Source organism: Ranitomeya imitator, chromosome 2 (assembly GCF_032444005.1).
Source record: "Ranitomeya imitator isolate aRanImi1 chromosome 2, aRanImi1.pri, whole genome shotgun sequence".
NCBI lineage: Eukaryota > Metazoa > Chordata > Amphibia > Anura > Dendrobatidae > Ranitomeya > Ranitomeya imitator.
The window spans coordinates 129954901-129975794 of NC_091283.1; the positions used below are offsets into that span (position 1 = coordinate 129954901).

Sequence of the window (20894 nt, forward strand, 5' to 3'; positions counted from 1 at the left end):
AGCGGTCACGGACCGCCCCCGGCACATTAACCCCTGGCACACCGCGATCAAAGATGATCGCGATGTGCCGGCGGTGCAGGGAAGCACCGCGCAGGGAGGGGGCTCCCTGCGGGCTTCCCTGAGCCCCCCGCAGCAACGCGATGTGATCGCGTTGCTGCGAGGGTCTCCTCACCTCCCTCCCTGCTCGAGCCCCGGATCCAAGATGGCCGCGGATCCGGGTCCTGCAGGGAGGGAGGTGGCTTCACAGAGCCTGCTTAGAGCAGGCACTGTAAAGGCTGCAGCGCTGCATGTCAGATCAGTGATCTGACAGAGTGCTGTGCAAACTGTCAGATCACTGATCTGTGATGTCCCCCCCTGGGACAAAGTAAAAAAGTAAAAAAAAAATTTTCCAAATGTGTAAAAAAAATAAAAAAAAATATTCCAAAATAATGAAAAAAAAAAAAAAAATATTATTCCCATAAATACATTTCTTCATCTAAATAAAAAAAAAAAAAAACAATAAAAGTACACATATTTAGTATCGCCGCGTCCGTAACGACCCGACCTATAAAACTGTCCCACTAGTTAACCCCTTCAGTAAACACCGTAAGAAAAAAAAAAAAAAAAAAAAACGAGGCAAAAAAACAACGCTTTATTATCATACCGCCGAACAAAAAGTGGAATAACACGCGATCAAAAGGACAGATATAAATAACCATGGTACCGCTGAAAGCGTCATATTGTCCCGCAAAAAAAGAGCCGCCATACAGCATCATCAGCAAAAAAATAAAAAAGTTATAGTCCTGAGAATAAAGCGATGCAAAAATAATTATTTTTTCTGTAAAATAGTTTTTATCGTATAAAAGCACCAAACCATAAAAAAATGATATAAATGAGGTATCGCTGTAATCGTACTGACCCGAAGAATAAAACTGATTTATCAATTTTACCAAACGCGGAACGGTATAAACGCCTCCCCCAATAGAAATTCATGAATAGCTGGCTTTTGGTCATTCTTCCTCACAAAAATCGGAATAAAAAGCGATAAAAAAATGTCACGTGCCCAAAAATGTTTTCAATAAAAACGTCAACTCGTCCCGCAAAAAACAAGACCTCACATGACTCTGTGGACCAAAATATGGAAAAATTATAGCTCTCAAAATGTGGTATTGCAAAAAATATTTTTTGCAATAAAAAGGGTATTTCAGTGTGTGACGGCTGCCAATCATAAAAATCCGCTAAAAAACTCGCTATAAAAGTAAATCAAACCCCCCTTCATCACCCCCTTAGTTAGGGAAAAATAAAAAAAAATGTATTTATTTCCATTTTCCCATTAGGGCTAGGGTTAGGGCTAGGGTTAGGGCTAGGGTTAGGGTTAGGGCTAGGGTTAGGGTTGGGGCTACAGTTAGGGTTGGGGCTAAAGTTAGGGTTAAGATTACATTTACAGTTGGGAATAGGGTTGGGATTAGGGTTAGGGGTGTGTCAGGGTTAGAGGTGTGGTTAGGGTTACCGTTGGAATTAGGGTTAGGGGTGTGTTTAGATTAGGGTTTCAGTTATAATTGGGGGGTTTCCACTGTTTCAGCACATCAGGGGCTCTCCAAACATGACATGGCGTCCGATCTCAATTCCAGCCAATTCTGCGTTGAAAAAGTAAAACAGTGCTCCTTCCCTTCCGAGCTCTCCTGTGTGCCCAAACAGGGGTTTACCCCAACATATGGGGTATCAGCGTACTCAGGACAAATTGGACAACAACTTTTGTGGACCAATTTCTCCTGTTACCCTTGGGAAAATACAAAACTGGGGGCTAAAAATTAATTTTTGTGGGAAAACAAAAAGATTTTTTATTTGCATGGCTCTGCGTTATAAACTGTAGTGAAATACTTGGGGGTTCAAAGCTCTCACAACACATCAAGATGAGTTCCTTAGGGGGTCTACTTTCCAAAATGGTGTCACTTGTGGGGGGTTTCTACTGTTTAGGTACATTAGGGGCTCTGCAAACGCAATGTGACGCCTGCAGACCATTCCATCTAAGTCTGCATTCCAAATGGCGCTCCTTCCCTTCCGAACCCTCCCATGCGCCCAAACGGTGGTTCCCCCCACACATATGGGGTATCAGCGTACTCAGGACAAATTGGACAACAACTTTTGGGGTCCAATTTCTCCTGTTACCCTAGGGAAAATACAAAACTGGGGGCTAAAAAATAATTTTTGTGGGAAAAAAATTTTGTTTTATTTTTATGGCTCTGCATTATAAACTTCTGTGAAGCCCTTGGTGGGTCAAAGTGCTCACCACACATCCAGATAAGTTCCTTAGGGGGTCTACTTTCCAAAATGGTGTCACTTGTGGGGGGTTTCTACTGTTTAGGCACATCAGTGGCTCTCCAAACGCAACATGGCGTCCCATCTCAATTCCTGTCAATTTTGCATTGAAAAGTCAAACGGCGCTCCTTCCCTTCCGAGCTCTCCCATGCGCCCAAACAGTGGTTTACTGCCACATATGGGGTATCAGCGTACTCAGGACAAATTGGACAACAACTTTTGAGGTCCAATTTCTTCTCTTACCCTTGGAAAAATAAAAAATTGGGGGCAAAAATATAATTTTTGTGAAAAAATATGATTTTTTATTTTTACGGTTCTGCATTATAAACTTCTGTGAGCACTTGGTGGGTCAAAGTGCTCACCACACCTCTAGATAAGTTCCTTAGGGGGTCTACTTTCCAAAATGGTGTCACTTGTGGGGGGTTTCAATGTTTAGGCACATCAGTGGCTCTCCAAACGCAACATGGCGTCCCATCTCAATTTCTGTCAATTTTGCATTGAAAAGTCAAACTGCGCTCCTTCCCTTCCGAGCTCTCCCATGCGCCCAAACAGTGGTTTACTGCCACATATGGGGTATCAGCGTACTCAGGACAAATTGGACAACAACTTTTTGGGTCCAATTTCTCCTGTTACCCTTGGTAAAATAAAACAAATTGGAGCTGAAGTAAATTTTTTGTGTAAAAAAGTTAAATGTTCATTTTTATTTAAACATTCCAAAAATTCCTATTAAACACCTGAAGGGTTAATAAACTTCTTGAATGTGGTTTTGAGCACCTTGAGGGGTGCAGTTTTTAGAATGGTGTCACACTTGGGCATTTTCTATCATATAGACCCCTCAAAATGACTTCAAATGAGACGTGGTCCCTAAAAAAAAATGGTGTTGTAAAAATGAGAAATTGCTGGTCAACTTTTAACCCTTATAACTCCCTAACAAAAAAAAAAATTGGTTCCAAAATTATGCTGATGTAAAGGAGACATGTGGGAAATGTTACTCATTAAGTATTTTGTGTGACATATCTCTGTGATTTAATTGCATAAAAATTCAAAGTTTGAAAATTGCGAAATTTTCAAAATTTTCGCCAAATTTCCGTTTTTTTCACAAATAAACGCAGGTACTATCAAAGAAATTTTACCACTATCATGAAGTACAATATGTCACGAGAAAACAATGTCAGAATCACCAGGATCCGTTGAAGCGTTTCGGAGTTATAACCTCATAAAGGGACAGTGGTCAGAATTGTAAAAATTGGCCTGGTCATTAACGTGCAAACCACCCTTGGGGGTAAAGGGGTTAACAACCTTCCCAAGTTGTTTGTATTTGGTCCAGATTTTAGATACAGATGACTGTGAACAACCAACATTTTGTGCAACATTACATGATGATTTGCACTCTTTTAAGGTGTTTGATAATCCTCTCTTTTGTTTCAATTGACATCTCTCGCATTGGAGCCATGATTCAGGTCAGTCCACTTGGTGCAACAGCTCTCCAAGGTGTGATCACTCCCTTTTCGATGCAGACTAACGAGCAGATCTAATTTAATACAGGTGTTATTTTGGGGGTATGAAAATTTACAGGGTGATTCCATAATTTTTCCCCTATCCTAAGTTAAAAAAAGTAACCATTACTGACTACCACATTTTTTGTTCTTGATTTCTTTTAGTGTTTCTTAAAGCCAGAAAGTTGCCATTTGAAATTACTTTAGTTTTGTGCCATGTCTGTGATCTGCTTTAATTTCTACAAAATTAAACAACTGAATGAACATCCTCCAAGGCCGATGATTCCATAATTTTTGCCAGGGGTTGTAGCTGAATGCAGCTTTCTCAAGCTGTCCAACAGACCAAAAAAAAAAAAAATGGAGAAAAAGGTGCACAACCCTCTCTGGTCCATGAACCTCTTCCACTTTCCCAAACTTCTGGGGTAACTGGAACTCCTTTTTTCACAAAAACACTAAGGAAGCCCCAATTTTCCAGGTATGGCATGCCTTCAAGGCTTTTGCTTTGGGAATTCTTGCAGTGGCTGTAGAGCACCTAAGACGACTACATGCACCCAAGGAGGAGGCGCGCACAGCCACAGTGGCATGAAGGCTCCAGTATTTCCAAAATCCTTCAGCGGAAGCTAGATCTGCCACTCAGACCTATTCCCTACTGCCCCGAGATCAGATACTGATTAGGTGTTTCCTATATGGTGAACAGATAATCAGATCCGTCAAGAGAGTGCGATTGGTGCTTATAGCTGAGGGTGTTATAACATTTCAAGCCCTAAAAAAGGAATTTAATCTCCCTAATAATCTATTTTGTTTTCCACCGCTCAAACATGCCCTTCTGACCCAGGTCCACAATGCCACATGTAAGGTACTTTAGAAGACTTCTCCATAGATAAGATGACATGAAGACACACTGAATATTTCCATTTTTCATGATGTCTTACTAGACAGGATTTCTAAACCAGCACATGCTCAGAAAAAGAGCAGGTGTGTGGAAGATGTTGGAGCCATATTGGATGAGCAGTGGTATTTCTTTCTGGATACAACCCAAATTATTCCTTCCCAGTTACTACGAAAGGGCCACATAATTCTATATCCTCCACCGATCTTCTACCACTGCTAGGCTTCACAAGTTTGGACTGAAACCTCAGATTTGTACCCTAAATGCCACAGGACTCCAGGAACCTTTTTCTATCTTTTATGGGACTGCCCAGAGATCAGGGGCTATTGGGCCAAAGTATTGACACTTCTGCATGACAAGATGGGAGTGCCCATCACAGATGACCCAAAGTCTTGTCTTCTGTGTATAGTCACAGAACTCTGTCTGGTCACAACAGATAGTTTCTTGGTCAAAAGTGTTCTGTCCATTGCTAGGAAATGAGAGTCCAGATATTTGAAGTCCCAAAGAATTCCTAATGTTCTTGACTGTAAATCAGCAATAAATCTGTCACTTGCTTTAAAAAAAAAAAAAAAAAAAAAATTATCTGTACTCAGAGATTTCCTTGACAAGTTTGATAAGATATGTCATAGGCGGACCAATACTCCGGGCGCTGATTATTACTGCCTGGAATACTGGCCGGACTCAAATATACCATCTATTTCACATTTTTTCCTTTAAATATACGCTACCGTTCAAAAGTTTAGGGTCACCCAGACAATTTTGTGTTTTCCATGCACGCTCATACTTTTATTAATCAAATGAGTTGCCAAATGAATTGAAAATCTAGTCCAGACTGACAAGGTTCGACAAAAAGATTTTTATTTGAAATAATTTTCTTTTCTCCTTCAAATTTTGCTTTCGTCAAAGAATGCTCCCTTTGCAGCAATTACAGCATTGCAGACCTTTGGCATTCTAGCAGTTAATTTGCTGAGGTAATCTGGAGAAATTTCACCCCATGCTTCCAGAAGCCTCTCCCACAAGTTGGTGTGGCTTGATGGGCACTTTTTGGCACCATACGGTCAAGCTGCTCCAACAACAGCTCAGTGGGGTTGAGATCTGGTGACTGCGCTGGCCACTCCATTACAGAATACCAGCTGCCTGCTTCTTCCCTAAATAGTTCTTGCATAATTTGGAGGTGTGCTTTGGGTCATTGTCCTGTTGTAGGATGAAATTGGCTCCAATCAAGTGTTGCCCACATGGTATGGCATGGCGTTGCAAAATGGAGTGATAGCCTTCCTTATTCAATATCCCTGTTACCTTGTACAAATCTCCCACTTTACCAGCACCAAAGCAACCTCAGACCATCACATTACCTCCACCATGCTTGACAGATGGCGTCAGGCACTCTTCCAGCATCTTTTCAGTTCTGCGTCCCACAAATGTTCTTCTGTGTGATCCAAACACCTCAAACTTGGGTCTGTCCATAACACTTTTTTCCAATTTTCCTCTGTCCAATGTCTGTGTTCTTTTGCCCATATTAATCTTTTCCTTTTATTAGCCAGTCTCACATTTGTTTTTTCTTTGCCATTCTGCCCTGAAGGCCAGCATCCCGGAGTCACCTCTTCACTATAGACGTTGACACTGGCGTTTTGCGTGTACTATTTAATGAAGCCGCCAGTTGAGGACATGAGGCGTCGATTTCTCAAACTACAGACTCTAATGTACTTGTCTTGTTGCTCAATTGTGCAGCGGGGCCTCACACTTCTCTTTCTACTCTGGTTAGAGCCTGTTTGCGCTCTCCTCTGAAGGGAGTAGTACACACCGTCGTAGGAAATCTTCAGTTTCTTGGCAATTTCTCGCATGGAATAGCCTTAATTTCTAAGAACAAGAATAGACTGTCGAGTTTCACATGAAAATGCTTTTTTTTCTGGCCATTTTGAGAGTTTAATGGAACCAACAAATGTAATGCTCCAGATTCTCAACTAGCTCAAAGGAAGGTCAGATTTATAGGTTCTCTAATCAGCCAAACTGTTTTCAGCTGTGCTAACATACTTGCAGAAGGGTTTTGAAGGGTATTCTAACCATCCATTAGCCTTCTTACACAGTTAGCAAACACAAAGTACCATAAGAACACTGGAGTGATGGTTGTTGGAAATGGGCCTCTATACACCTATGAAGATATTGCATTACAAACCAGACGTTTGCAGCTAGAATAGTCATTTACCACATTAACAATGTATAGAGTGTATTTCTGAATTCATTTAATGTTAGCTTCATAGCAAAAAACTGTGCTTTTCTTTCAAAATAAGGACATTTCTAAGTGACCCTAAACTGTTGAACGGTAGTGTATACATTGTACTATTTTGGACAAAGTTGGAGCACTTAAGACCCCTATAGACACCCAAGTGTGAACGAGACTCACTATGCACAGCTGAAAGGTTTATTAGTTCTTTTTTTTAGATTTGTCTACATTGCTAAGGCTACATCAGCCACACACCTACTAATAAAGACTTGTTTCAACACTGTGTACTTCGGTGACTCACTCTTTAGTTGGAGAGGTCTTTTGAACTCCATGTTTCAATTATTTTGCCCTCCTCAGGAAAAGTATGTTTAATGTATACATGATAGATAACTCCTTTTTTTCTTTAATTCTTACAACGCAGACATAATAAAATCCCAGGACGGTATACAGTAGCGACCTGTTTCTTAAAGGGAATCTGTCACCAGAATTTTGCTACCCAATCTGAGAGCAGCATAATGTAGGAAAAGAGACCACGATTCCAGTGATGCGCCACTTACTAGTCTGCTTGCTGTTCATTTGATACAATCTGCTGTTTTATCTAGCAGTTCTCTGAATGCGGAGCTCTGTATAACCCCGCCCACACCACTGATTGGCAGCCTTCTGTGTACACTGTGCATGGGCAGAAAGCTGTCTATCAATGGTATGGGCAGGGTTATACACTGCTCATAAATATGAGGACTATATGGTAGAAGGTTTGCTAGTCCTCTAGTGCTCCTCTCCTGGCTGAAAAAACAGTGATTTTATCAAAACTGCACTAAGCAGCAAAGTAAGTGATACATCACTGGAGTCAGGGTCTCTGTCTCTACATTATACTGCTCTCTGATTATGTAACAAAAACTTACACTTTCACATGAAAATGATTATAGTGAAGCACTCTGCAGTACAATCATTTTCTAACACACTCTATTAGTGACTTTAGCCGAGAACACGCAGTATGGAGCCTGAAGTCTATGCTACTAGCTACACTAAATGTGGCAACAAACTTCTGCCACTAGGCTACCATATTCAGGGTGGGTGCGAGTTCCATATGCTAAGAGCGGCAAGAACGCTGCCTTGTTGGGTGTAGTCGGCAGCACAGACTTCGAGCGGTTTGTATTCCGGGTTATCAGAAAAAAACGCCAATAGAGTGATTTGTATAAATGATTATTATACCGCACTGTCATGCGCTCTAATCATTTTCGTGTGAAAGTGTAGGTCCGCTTTAACGCTATTTGGAATATTAACAATTTCTTACCCCTTGCTTTGGGTCTGTATGAAGACTCCCACCCGCGTGTCCATGCCAGCACGTTCTTACGTGAGTGGAAGGTAAACCGGAGAGCACCTGTATCATAGACATAAGAATGCCGAACACGTCACTACATATTAAAGGCTCAATATCATTTCAGTGCATAGAAAGATCGGCCTCCAACAGCTTTATGGCTGATGGACTGTATGTACAGAGCGATGTAGGCCACCAGGAGATATAACATCTAGATTAGGACTCCATCTTGTGCTGTTCGCAGAGCTGTCACAGTTATTATGTATTATTTCCAGTGTATATCAGTGACACCAGAGCTTCTATTAAGCCACCATTGGCTGCAAAAAAACTACAGATCAGCCGCCGGGAATATCACTTACTTGTAAATGAGTCGTCACAATAAATGCATGATATAACATTACATTTCCTAATACCAAAAAGGTTTCTAACCAATGATGGAACCATGACACGATTGAAACCTTAAAGAGAACCAGTCATGTCTCCAGACGTCACCAACCTGCAGCCAGTTGGCTCTGTGCGGATACGCTGCAGAGCCGGCTGTCAGTCGTAGCGCGGGGGGCGTTTACAGCCGCCACTCCCTATACACTGAGCCACGCCTCTAGGACTGAAAGCCGGAGAAATACAATCAATTTCCTCCTGGTAACTTTCAGTGCGGCGGCCACACCGCTTTAGAAGGCTTTTTACCTGCAGATTAACACCATATGTGCAGGCTAATAGCATTTGGGGACATGACATGTTCCCTCTAAAGGGAATCTGTCACCAGATTTTTGTTGTCCCATCTGAGAGCAGCATAAAGTAGGGGCAGAGACCCTGGTTCCAGAGGTGTGTCACTTACTGGGTTTCCTGCTGTAGTTTTGATAAAACACTTATTTATCTGCTACTCTGCTAGAGCCCTCAGTGAGGAGCTCCTGCCATGTAGTCCTCCATATCCATGAGCTCTGGCTAGACCCACCACCACCACTGACTGGCAGCTTTCTGCCTATGCACAGTGTACACAGAAAGCGGTCAATTGATAGTGCGGATATGACTAGACTGATCTCATCAATGAGAAGACTAGCAGATAAAATAGTGAAATAAAGCCACAGCAAGGAACCCATTAATTGACCCAGTGCTGGAATCAGGGTCTCTGTCTCTATTTTATGCTGCTCTTAAATTGAGAAGCAAAAACTTAATGTAGTTCCTAAAAGGGAATGTCACCATCATCAATAGTTATCATACCCTTTCTGAATGGGAGCAGTGTGATCTGCCTGCATCCTCTATACATGGACACGCAATGTATCTAGATTTATACTTTATTTTAGGTCTGTATCAATCAGATCATAACATCAAGTAATTATCATACTTTATTTTTTTGCTTTTTCCTAGTGACTGAAAAATTATTCATTATGCAAAATGATGCAGGATAATGAGAGAAAGCTCTCAGGGTGCTACCCATCTCATCTCCCCGCTGCCAACACAGAAAGAAACTATTAATACCTTTGCTGGATCTAACAAGTGGCATGAATGGTCTTTCCCCCATATACACCACGAGGTCCGTCTTGGGATCGGGTGTAGGACCTGTGGAAAGAAGGAAGGGCAGGTTAAGGCAAAAGACAATAAGGACTCTTCAAAGAATAGGGCTTTTATGTTTTCTGATGCCCAGGAGGAAAACACAACCTAGGAAGCTGAAACTGCGCCAGGAGAACATAGGCAGCAGGTGTAAAGCAAATGAAAAACAAACATTAAAAATGCAGAATGACAAAGGGACCTTTCTAGCGCTGCAGCGACTGCGTCCCTAGACAGCGGCAGCCTTTGCTTCTTTGTTTCTCCAAATCCCACTCCATTTCTCAGAGTCTCTCTCCCTTATGTTACCAGACAAAAGATTGTGGGCAACAGATAATACACTTCTGGCCAAAACATTTAAAGGGATCCTGCCAGCTCGGAGATTCTGCCCAACCTGCGGGTAGTGTGTGATAGAGCAGGAGAAGCGGATATTGGCCGATCGGAGAACTTGCAGCCGCTCCTAGTGATTGACAGCTGCACAGGGATGACTGTCTGTCCCTGGTTAGGACCACCCATGGACTTCTGTGCCGGGGCGTAGAGCAGGGAATTCAATGCCTGCAACGCACATTAGGCTACAGTCACACAGAAATGGGAATTTTTACACCGGAGAAACCAACTGTTTGTATCCATGCGACATCCAAAGACGATCTGATCTTTTCCTTATTCCTTGACTCTTAATCATGGATCAGTGAAAGATGGATGGAGCATTCAACTAAGTGCAGGCGCTGGGCAGGTTAATTGTGTCTTTTTTTTCTCGTGACAGGTTCCCTTTAATTCGGTAGTTTGAGCCGCCAAAAAGATGAGAATTGGACTCAGAGTCTCACAGAACCGTTTTTAAAAGGTACAATGTGTACATGGATCAATGAAATTGTATGGGTCTGTGTGGTGTCCATTTAAAAAAGCAAAACAAAAAAATAGCACACAGACATGTACAATGGTGGGTGCGAGTGTCCCCTTATACAGAATCTTTTACCACAAGCCTATGTATCAATCCTTCAAGCGCCACTTGCTCTTTAAAGGGAACCTATTGCCATGAAAATGCCGTCCAATCTGCAGGCACCATGTTATAAAGCAGGGGGAACCATGGAGATTGATATATAGTTTTCTGGAAAAGAGTCAGGATAACTTGTGTTTTATTCACTTATACCTGGGCGGCCCTATCAGTGACTGACAGCTACGTCTGTATAAGTGTGCACATAGCGATAGCCGTCAGTCGCTGATAGGATTTTGGGTCCAGTGTCAACTCCTCTCCAGAAACATAAGTACTGAGCACACTGGGCCAGGGTCTGCTGTCCAAGCTCCTAAAGCCCCCGTCACACATAGCGAGATCGCTAGCAAGATCGCTGTTGAGTCACAAGTTTTGTGACGCAACAGCGACCTCAGTAGCGATCTCGCTATGTGTGACACGTAGCAGCGACCAGGCCCCTGCTGCGAGATCGCTGGTCGTGTCGGAATGGCCTGGACCTTTTTTTGATCGTTGAGGTCCCGCTGGGTAGCACACATCGCTGTGTTTGACACCTTACCAACGACCTCGTTGACAGGACGTCCCTCATTGAGGTCTGTTAATCGTCATGAAATAACTGCCATGTGACATCGTTGTACAGGTCGCCGCTGCGTCGTTGGGGAGATCTCACAGTTTGACATCTCACCAGCGACCACATAGCGACGCAGCAACGATCCCTGACAGGTCGTATCGTTGTCGGGATCGCTGTAGCGTCGCTAAGTGTGACGGGGCCTTTAGAAACATGCTGTACATTATGTAAGATAAAAGCTCTCACAGTGGGAGAACAACGGCATATACAAACAGCAAGTCAATCGTAAACTTTCTTACTTTCAGGCTGCCTAGTTAAAGCAATTTTAGACTATAAGAATACTGCTTTCCATATTTTTCCTCGATAATTTTGCTTATCCTGAGCTTTTAATGAAATTTATTAAAATGTGATTTTTAACCACCATCGCATTTTTAAAGTTCACCTCTCACTCCAATAGCTGCCTGGAGTAAGGTTTCTCCTAACAAAGTTATCCAAGGCATCAGGGACTTCCTCAATAAGCTCTTTATTGGTTACATAATACACAACGTAAAAGCATATTTTGGCCAAAAGCGGCCTTTATCCAGCCCCAGAGAAGAGAAAACAGACTTATATGCCTAAATTTCCCAAAACAATTGCATTTTTCCCCTGTAATTTTAATGCTCGTGGAATATTCACCCCATCTTCCAGTTCGCTATGTGGTAACATGAACTGTGTAATTCAAAAGTACAACTCTTCCCATCAAAAACAAGCCCTCAAACGTCTAAGTGGACGGAACAAAAAAAAAAAAGAAAAAAAAAAAAAAAAAGAGAAGCTCTTGTTACAAGGGGGAGATTAAAACGCAAAAACGGATATTGGCTTTGTCACGAAAGTTTACGGTTAAGACCTGTGATAGTTCGGTGCCTTGTTGAAAATTTTGCATTGGGGCCCACAAGCTTTAAATGACTCCTCTCTATAGGCAACCAGTACTGAAAGAATAGGAGCGGTGTTATATTTGTATGAAACCAACCTCCTCTCGAGTCCCAGCTACAGTATCAGTGTGAGACAGGGGGCTCATCCGAGGATGCCGCAGCGGGTGTACGCCCTGATAACGCTCCGCTCTGCAGTTTCCTCCCCAGCTTACTGCACACATGGTTGGTAACATGATAACATTGTAGGTACAAACAAGAAGGCCCCGTAAGTGTGTGCCGTGTTTTATTCTCCACTGTGTGGCTTCCGTCTCGGTGGCATTCTGTCTTTATACCCTACGGTGCTACTGCCCTAATACGTGGGGTTAACTAGAAGGTTTTACAGTGGCTCAAACTTTAAAGGGACAGTCTCATCTTATTAAATGAGTAAAAACAAGCAACTTTTAAATGTACCTCTTAGGCACTGTTCACATGGATCCAGTATTAACAACACTGGATACAATACAAAGAGAAAACTGTAGCCACGCTATGGTTTCTGTTTTGCACCCACTTTTGTTCCATTTCTAACAGATCCGTTGTTACTAGAGGGGTCTCTGAACACCTCCACTGGTTTTTGAGCAGAGACCAGAGGGTATGTATGCGTTACACTGTACATACCTCCAGCCTCGCTCTCCATACACTTGTATAGAACGAGGCTGCGCCCCGACTAATGATACCGCCATCAAGTGGGCGTGGCCAACTAGAGGGTGGGCCGCAACTCAACACTACAAGTGTATGGAAGCGAGGCCATGCCCACTGGACGAGGGCATATATACCGGAAACATACCCTCCGGTCTCGGCTCAAAAAACGGCGAATCCCCACAGCACAGAGTGTGCGCTGGGAGGATTCCTAAGGCTATGTACACACGTTGCAGATTTTGGTGCGGATCTGACGCTGCAGATCTGCAGCTGTTTTCCATGCATTGTATAGTACCATGTAAACGTATGTATATTCCGCAGCATGTCGATTCTTTGTGCAGATTCCGCAGCGGTTTACACCTGCTCCTCAATAGGATGTTGCAGGTGTAAAACCGCAGGTGGAATCCGCACAAAAACAGCGGTAAATCCGCGGTTTATCTGTGGATTTTGCAAAAACGGTGCAGAAAAATCCACACACCAATCCACAACGTGTGCACATAGCCCAAGTCTGCAGCCATAGAGAGTGACTGCAGACTTATCGTTTGGACAGGAAAACTCCTTTAAAGGGAACCTGTCACCCCGAAAATCCGGGGTGAAGTAAGCCCACCGGCATCAGGGGCTTATCTGCAGCATTCTGTAATGCTGTAGATAAGCCCCCATTGTAACCTGAAAAAGGAGAAAAAGACGTTAGATTATACTCACCCAGGGGCAGTCCCGCTGCTGGTCTGGTCGGATGGGCGTCTCTGGTCCGCTGCGGCGCCTCCTATCTTCTTTCCATGACGTCCTCTTCTGATCTTCAGCCACGGCTCTGGCGCAGGCGTACTTTGCTCTGCCCTGTTGAGGGCAGAGGATAGTACTGCAGTGCGCAGGCGCCGGAAAGGTCAGAGGCCCGGCGCCTGCGCACTGCAGTACTTTGTCTGCCCTCAACAGGGCAGAGCAAAGTACGCCTGCGCCGGAGCCGTGGCTGAAGATCAGAAGAGGACGTCTTGTAATGAAGATAGGAGGCGCCGGAGCGGACCAGAGACGCCCATCCGACCTGACCAGCAGCGGGACCGCCCCTGGGTGAGTATAATATAACGTCTTTTTCTCCCTTTTCAGGTTACATCGGGGGCTTATCTACAGCATTACAGAATGCTGTAGATAAGCCCCTGATGCCGGTGGGCTTTCCTCACCCCGGATTTTCGGGGTGACAGGTTCCCTTTAAATAAGGTGGATCTGTTTGCTGTTTTATTGGTTGGACAAAAAAAAAAAAAAAAGTGTTGTGCGCACATATTTTTGTTCCAGCTTAAAAAACAAACAAACACACAAAAAAAGATAGCAGCTAAAAATGAGGCAAATGCATGACAACTTTATGGATCCAAGAATAACTAGTGGTCATGGGAACAAAGCCATATTAAAAGTCCTGTTTGTTCTCCAGAATGGAGGGATCTTTATTTATGTGGTATACTTCTCATTACCAAAGTTACAGACCACCTCAGAAGTGGCTAATTTTTTAGTCAAGGAACAAGCTATTCCTTGCGAGCTGTTCAGTATATGGCTTACAAGCACTACTCTGAAGATGGCCGACTCGCTGGATGCGAAGAGGAGTCTCCGTGCCCCTACATTGCAGCATAAGACAGCGCACAATGGGGGCCAGGGGCTCAGCCACACCGGTGAGCTGAGATATCAATCTTCAGCAGTGTATCACCCCCCAAAAAGGCAGGAGGCCCGTAGAGAGGCGCACTCCTGAAGACAACCCCTGCTCACCACTCCCCAGGTTAGTGCAGTATAGAGGACTTATCAAGTAAAACCAAACCTGACAGATCCACATTACAGAAGTCAGGGTGATTTACTGGAAAATGTATCATACGAGATTTGTCATGGCTGCTATAAAAACCGAATCTGCAGCGCAGGGGTAACCAGGCCCCATGCCTGTCTCCAGTCCGGTCTATAACCGTGGGTGTGCCGCAGGCGTGACAATCTCAGATCCTGTCCGACCCTGGTAAAAATGCTGTTTCAGTATAGGAGTCACATTTCAGAGGAATCTGCTTTATAAGCGCCATTTCCAGCACTGGCCAAGTAGTGACAACGATAAAGCACGTTGCAAAAATCAGAATCTGTTGGTTCTTTTGTGACTCGCTTGTCACAGTTGCGGTCACAATGGGATTATTAAAGGGAACCTGTCACCCCCCCCCAACCCCCAGGCGTTTTTAACTAAAAGAGCCACCTTGTGCAGCACTAATGCTGCATTCTGTCCAGCTGGCTCTTATATTTGGGGTCCCTTCCAACGCTGAAATATTTGTTTTTATAATTTGCCCGCCATACCTGTAGTCTGTCTTGGGGGGCATGTCTTTTCCCCCCGGACACAAACGCCTCCCAGCCGTCACTCAGGGCCTCAGTGTGCCGCCTCCTCTGCAGTCATTAACGTCCCCGGCGCCTGCCCTGTTTTTTTTCGGGCATGCGCAGTTTGCGCTGCCCTTTGACTCCCATTACATGATGGGAACTTACAGCGCAGGCGCCGAGGACGTTAATGAAGACAGAGGAGGCATTCATTGCGGCTGCCAATATCAGACTGCAGGGACACACCCCATTGACAAGGAAAAAAAAAAAAAACACCTAGCGGTCAGCTTGTTCATAAAATTCAAGGATGAATAACAGAGGAATGGAACAACTCACAGCTGCATGAGAAAATGTTCACTGAAGCAGACACCACAGGGGCAAGGATGGGTCCGCTTCATGTTTTGGCTGGTGCCAGTCTCCCGGATAGAAGGCGGCTATACTCTATTCTGACCGACTCCCCAATAAAACTCCTGGCTCCTATAATAACAGGAGGGAACACAGCCTATCGCACCTCCGCAATCGTTAAGGATTTAAAGGACATCAGGACGAGATCAAATTCTCTTGTTGTTCTGAAAGACAAGTCTACAAAGTTTAGGACATGGCCATTTTTGTGGAGGTCATATTCCCTGCAGAGATTTCTGTGCCAAAATGGAGACAAAAAGACGTATTCCTCTACGGAGGGAACATGGACGGCGAATGCAACCTTGTGTAAACCGCTGCGTACAGAAGGTGCCTGATGAGAATGGCTTCTTCGGTTAATCCTCAGTCCCCGCTGCTTTCTTCCCCAGCGTCCTTCTTCTCCATGAACAATGCAATGGAGTATCATGCTCACAGTAGTGGCCGCCATCCTCCAGGAAGCATCAAATTTGTTTTATTGTAGCAAGCAACGCATCTGAGAAGCCCTGGCCTCGGATCCCCTGCTGCTTACCATTACGAAGGAAATTGAGATGTGAAAGCGGGATCACAGACTGTGTTATTCCTCAATTATCCTCCCAACACATGGTCAGCCAAGGCCCCTTTAATGTGTCCATGGGAGTTATTATTGCTTCCTGTTGTAATAAAGTGGAGGGAGCACTGAGAAGAAGAACGTCAGGCTGTGCCACTTAATTTACTAAATGGTATTTCTGTGCCATATTGTGGCTTTGTCTAATAAGGCCATTTCTGCACTTATTTACAATGTATTCCTTCCTTACAGCTAAAGCCGGGCTTGTCATCACTGAGCCGATCTCCGGAGATTGGTGTCCAATAACGTTCAGCACCCAGATATCGCACCTCCAGGGTGCAGTGGCTAAGACGCAACGTCCTAAGATGCATGTAAAGAAGCTGCGGAGACACCATCACGTGTTTCTCGACGCAAGCAGTGAATAGCCAGGCCTTTCCCCGGGAAGGGCAGCATCCTATGAAGGAAAGCCACCTATGCCAAGCATGGTATCCATCCACAGACAGCTGTTTCGGGGTTTTGCCCCTCATCAGTGTGGAGTAGGAATCTGGCTATTAGGAGCAGTGCCTAGTAAAAAGGCTATAAAGGCACAGATGATTGGCCTCGGGGAGACCAAAACATCCAACACCGCGGAGACACCATCACATGTTTCTCAACGCAGCTGTCTGTGGATGGATACCATGCTTGGCATAGGTGGCTTTCCTTCATAGGATGCTGCCCTTCCCGTGGTTGTTCCTTCCCGGGGAAAGGCCTGGCTATTCACTGCTTGCGTCGAGAAACACGTGATGGTGTCTCCGCAGCTTCTTTACATGCATCTGCATATTTCCCATAAGGGATGGGGGCAGTGTTCTGGAATCACTGCGTTGAGAAACACGTGATGGTGTCTCCGCGGTGTTGGATGTTTTGGTCTCCCCGAGGCCAATCATCTGTGCCTTTATTGCAACGTCCTAAGAGTCACAGCACTACAAAGGCCGCATGGATCTGCAGAAAACACCCGCCATTAGCAATAAGGAAGCCCTGTATATTCACTTCTACTGATGCAGCAGAAAGCAGCCGAGACTTTTCGGAAGGGGCTTCCTAGCAGCCACACCCTGGATAGATGCTGAGCTTTACGTGGGACCCTAGTAGCTGTGCAAAGCTATGCAGAAACCAGGACCACCGACATTTCTGGAGTATAAGAAGAAGTCCTGCACAATTACACAACCACAATCACTTCAGGCTACATGCGGTATAATAACTGGACATCTGAAACCATGAACATCCACGGTACAGTACAATAAATAATAATAAATAATCTTTATTTTTATATAGCGCTAACATATTCCACAGCGCTTTACAGTTTGCACACATTATCATCGCTGTCCCCGTTGGGGCTCACAATCTAAATTCCCTATCAGTGTCTTTGGAATGTGGGAGGAAACCGGAGTAGCCGGAGGAAACCCACACAAACACGGAGAGAACATACAAACTCTTTGCAGATGTTGTCCTTGGTGGGGTTTGAACCCAGGACTCCAGCGCTGCAAGGCTGCTGTGCTACTGCATGTGATCAGGCTTATAAATCATGTGCTGCTGACCCCGGGCCACGATACCGAACCTGCACTCTACATGACGGATGTGCATTATTGCCACAAATGCCATCCTCTGGAATAACCTTGCTTACAAGGAACCCTGGCCTTAAATCTGCATTTCACATTAATTTCTTATGGCTCCATGCACATTTACATTGCGGATTGTTTCCACCCGATGCGCTGTATGTAGGATAGCGCTGGCCCATAGCAACGTTCACTGGATTTCTATCCGGTTTGATGGAATTTGCAACAGTCGCCAATGCAGAGGCGAGCACTGGTGGCTCACTTTTAATGGTTGGCCATTTTTGGGTATATTTTTCCTTTTACTTAAATGCATGTATTTTCTGCTAAAAACGGTTTTGCAATTCGGGTTCATTACAAATTTTGCGCCATTTCACTGTTACAGGTTCTTGGTTTCCCTACACATTCAGCTTTGATGTGGTCTGTGATCATACATGAGCGGAGGAGCTCAGAAAACCAGGGTGTTGTTACCAGAGATTTGCCCCTGGGGGTGTTCTTCTTCCCATGCATGAAGCTGACCAATCATAAGCTGACAAGATCATGAAGGGAAGAAAAAAAAAAAGCACACCCTCCTCTCCTCAATCCCTGCAGCCACTATAGAGATACAGCAGAGCTGGGTTATGTGTCATTACAAACACTTCCAGATTTCATCTGACAGCAGTCAGACATACAACCAATGTCATTAGATCCGTCTTCAATCTAAAGAAGGATAAATTGTCCTGGAAGTGATGACATGGCCCCACAGAACCCAGATCTCAGCATCATCTGGAATTACATGGAGACAGGAGGATTTGCACAAGCGACATCCACAGATCTGTGGTTAGTCCTCCAAGATGTTTGGAACAACCTCCCTTCCTTCAAAAACTTTGTACAAGTGTATCTAGAGGAATTGATGTTTTTAAAGGGAACCTGTTACCTGAATTTGGCGGGACCGCTTTTCGGTCATATGGACGGAGTTTTCGGGTGTTTGATTCACCATTTCCTTATCCGCTGGCTGCAATATTGGATTGAATTTCATTCTCTGTCCTCCGTAGTACATGCCTGCACAAAGCAAGATTGCCTTGCCCAGGCGTGTACTAAGGAGGACAGAGAATGAACTTCAATCCAATATTGCGGCCAGCATGCAGCCAGCGGGTAAGGAAAGGGTGAATCAAACACCCGAAAACTCTGCCCATATGACCGAAAACCGGTCCCGACAAATTCAGGTGACAGGTTCCCTTTAAGACAAATGCTGATCACACCAATTATTCATGTGGTTTAGATATCACTTTTGTTCATTCACTTTGTTAAATTTACAAAAACTAAGCTATTAACACTTCTATTTTACGGTGTGGTGTAACATGAGGCTGGGTCACTGCTGCAGGAAGCTGGCGGTGGTAGGAGTGGGGCGATGCTGTGGGCCCTAGGCTGGGAGGAGGGATTGTCCCGGCTAGTGATGGGCGGTCCGGCTATTTGGTGATCTGGCTCCGCTCACAAAAACCAGCCAGCTCTTTTTGAACCTAGATGGATCCCTATTAAATATGAGATCACAGTTGGGTGAACAAATATTTAAGATGACGTATATGCTGCGGAAACCCCGCCTACTTGCAGTTAGCCAATTAAATTGATGAGTGGGCAGAGTTTGGTACAGATAGGCGGAGTTACATCTGCCAAACACCGGAATTTTTCACCCAGTGACAGCCATCCAGAGAAGTTAGTGGTCATCGGTAACAGCAGGGAGCTGGCTCGTCTCTAGTCCCTGTGGTGCGATGAATGCAGCCCCTGGGCTCTTATAAGATGCAACTGCCGGTATGAGCCAGAGCTCTAGACCTCGGATGGGCAGAGTACCTGGTTGACCCTGCCAGGAGCATATGTCTGTGTCAAATATTGAGCCTTGCTCATGTGTATGATGCAATATGGGCGTCTTCTGACACTGCCACCCACTGATCGGTGATCAGCTGACGGACGTAAACCCCCGAATGATCAGCACAGATCTATGAAATGTGCACCGGCCGCTGCGGAGAACACTGTACAGTGGGGGGTCTACTCCCTCAGGACTTCTTTCCTCCTCCTTTCCATGGGCTCCTTCATGGTTTTGCTGCTTTCAGCCACCATGGACAATGTGAACATTCCAATAAGAAACCAATCCAGGAACAGGTGTGCCATTCTCTACCGGGTACTGGAGAGGGGCTTATGGACAACACCTAGTATCTCAGCCCCCGGCAGGGAGGACGCCCCCTCAGATCATCATCTCAGCCCCAGGCAGGGAGGACGCCCCCTCAGATCATCGTGTCAGCCCCCGGCAGGGAGGACGCCCACTCAGATCATCAGGTCAGCCCCCGGCAGGGAGGATGCCCACTCAGATCATCATCTCAGCCCCCGGCAGGGAAAACGCCCCCTCAGATCATCATCTCAGCCTCCGGCAGGGAGGACGTCCCCTCAGATTATGTCAGCCCCCGGCAGGGAGGACGTCCCCTCAGATCATGTCAGCCCCAGGCAGGGAGGCCGCCCCCTAAGATCATCATCTCAGCCCCTGGCAGGGAGGACGTCCCCTCAGATCATCATCTCAGCCCCCGGCAGGGAAGACGCCCCCTAAGATCATCATCTCAGCCCCTGGCAGGAGGACGTCCCCTAAGATCATCATCTCAGCCCCCGGCAGGGAGGACGTCCCCTCAGATCATGTCAGCCCCCGGCAGGGAGGACGCCCCCTAAGATCATCATCTCAGCCCCCAGCAGGGAGGACGCCCCCTAAGATCATCATCTCAGCCCCAGGCAGGGAGGACGCCCCCTCAGATCATCATCTCAGCCCCCGGCAGGGAGGACGCACCCTAAGATCATCATCTCAGCCCCAGGCAGGGAGGACACCCCCTCAGATCATCATGTCAGCCCCCGGCAGGGAGGACGCCCCCTCAGATCATCATGTCAGCCCCCGGCAGGGAGGACGCCCACTCAGATCATCATCTCAGCCCCCGGCAGGGAAGACGCCCCCTCAGATCATGTCAGCCCCCGACAGGGAGGACGCCCCCTCAGATCATCATCTCAGCCCCCGGCAGGGAGGATGTCCCCTCAGATTATGTCAGCCCCCGGCAGGGAGGACGTCCCCTCAGATCATGTCAGCCCCAGGCAGGGAGGACGCCCCCTAAGATCATCATCTCAGCCCCTGGCAGGGAGGACGCCCCCTAAGATCA

General features: G+C 45.5%; 1 protein-coding gene across 1 annotated transcript in view; it reads right to left on the reverse strand.

Moving 5' to 3' along the window:
* ABCB7 (ATP binding cassette subfamily B member 7) overlaps positions 1-20894 on the reverse strand; it is a 96860-nt gene that overhangs the window by 71321 nt on the left and 4645 nt on the right. The window contains exons 2-3 of the mRNA XM_069747232.1: positions 9699-9779; positions 8199-8285 (exon numbers count right to left, since the gene is read on the reverse strand). Coding sequence (XP_069603333.1) covers positions 8199-8285; positions 9699-9779 — 168 coding nt within the window. The remainder of the gene's footprint in view (positions 1-8198; positions 8286-9698; positions 9780-20894) is intronic.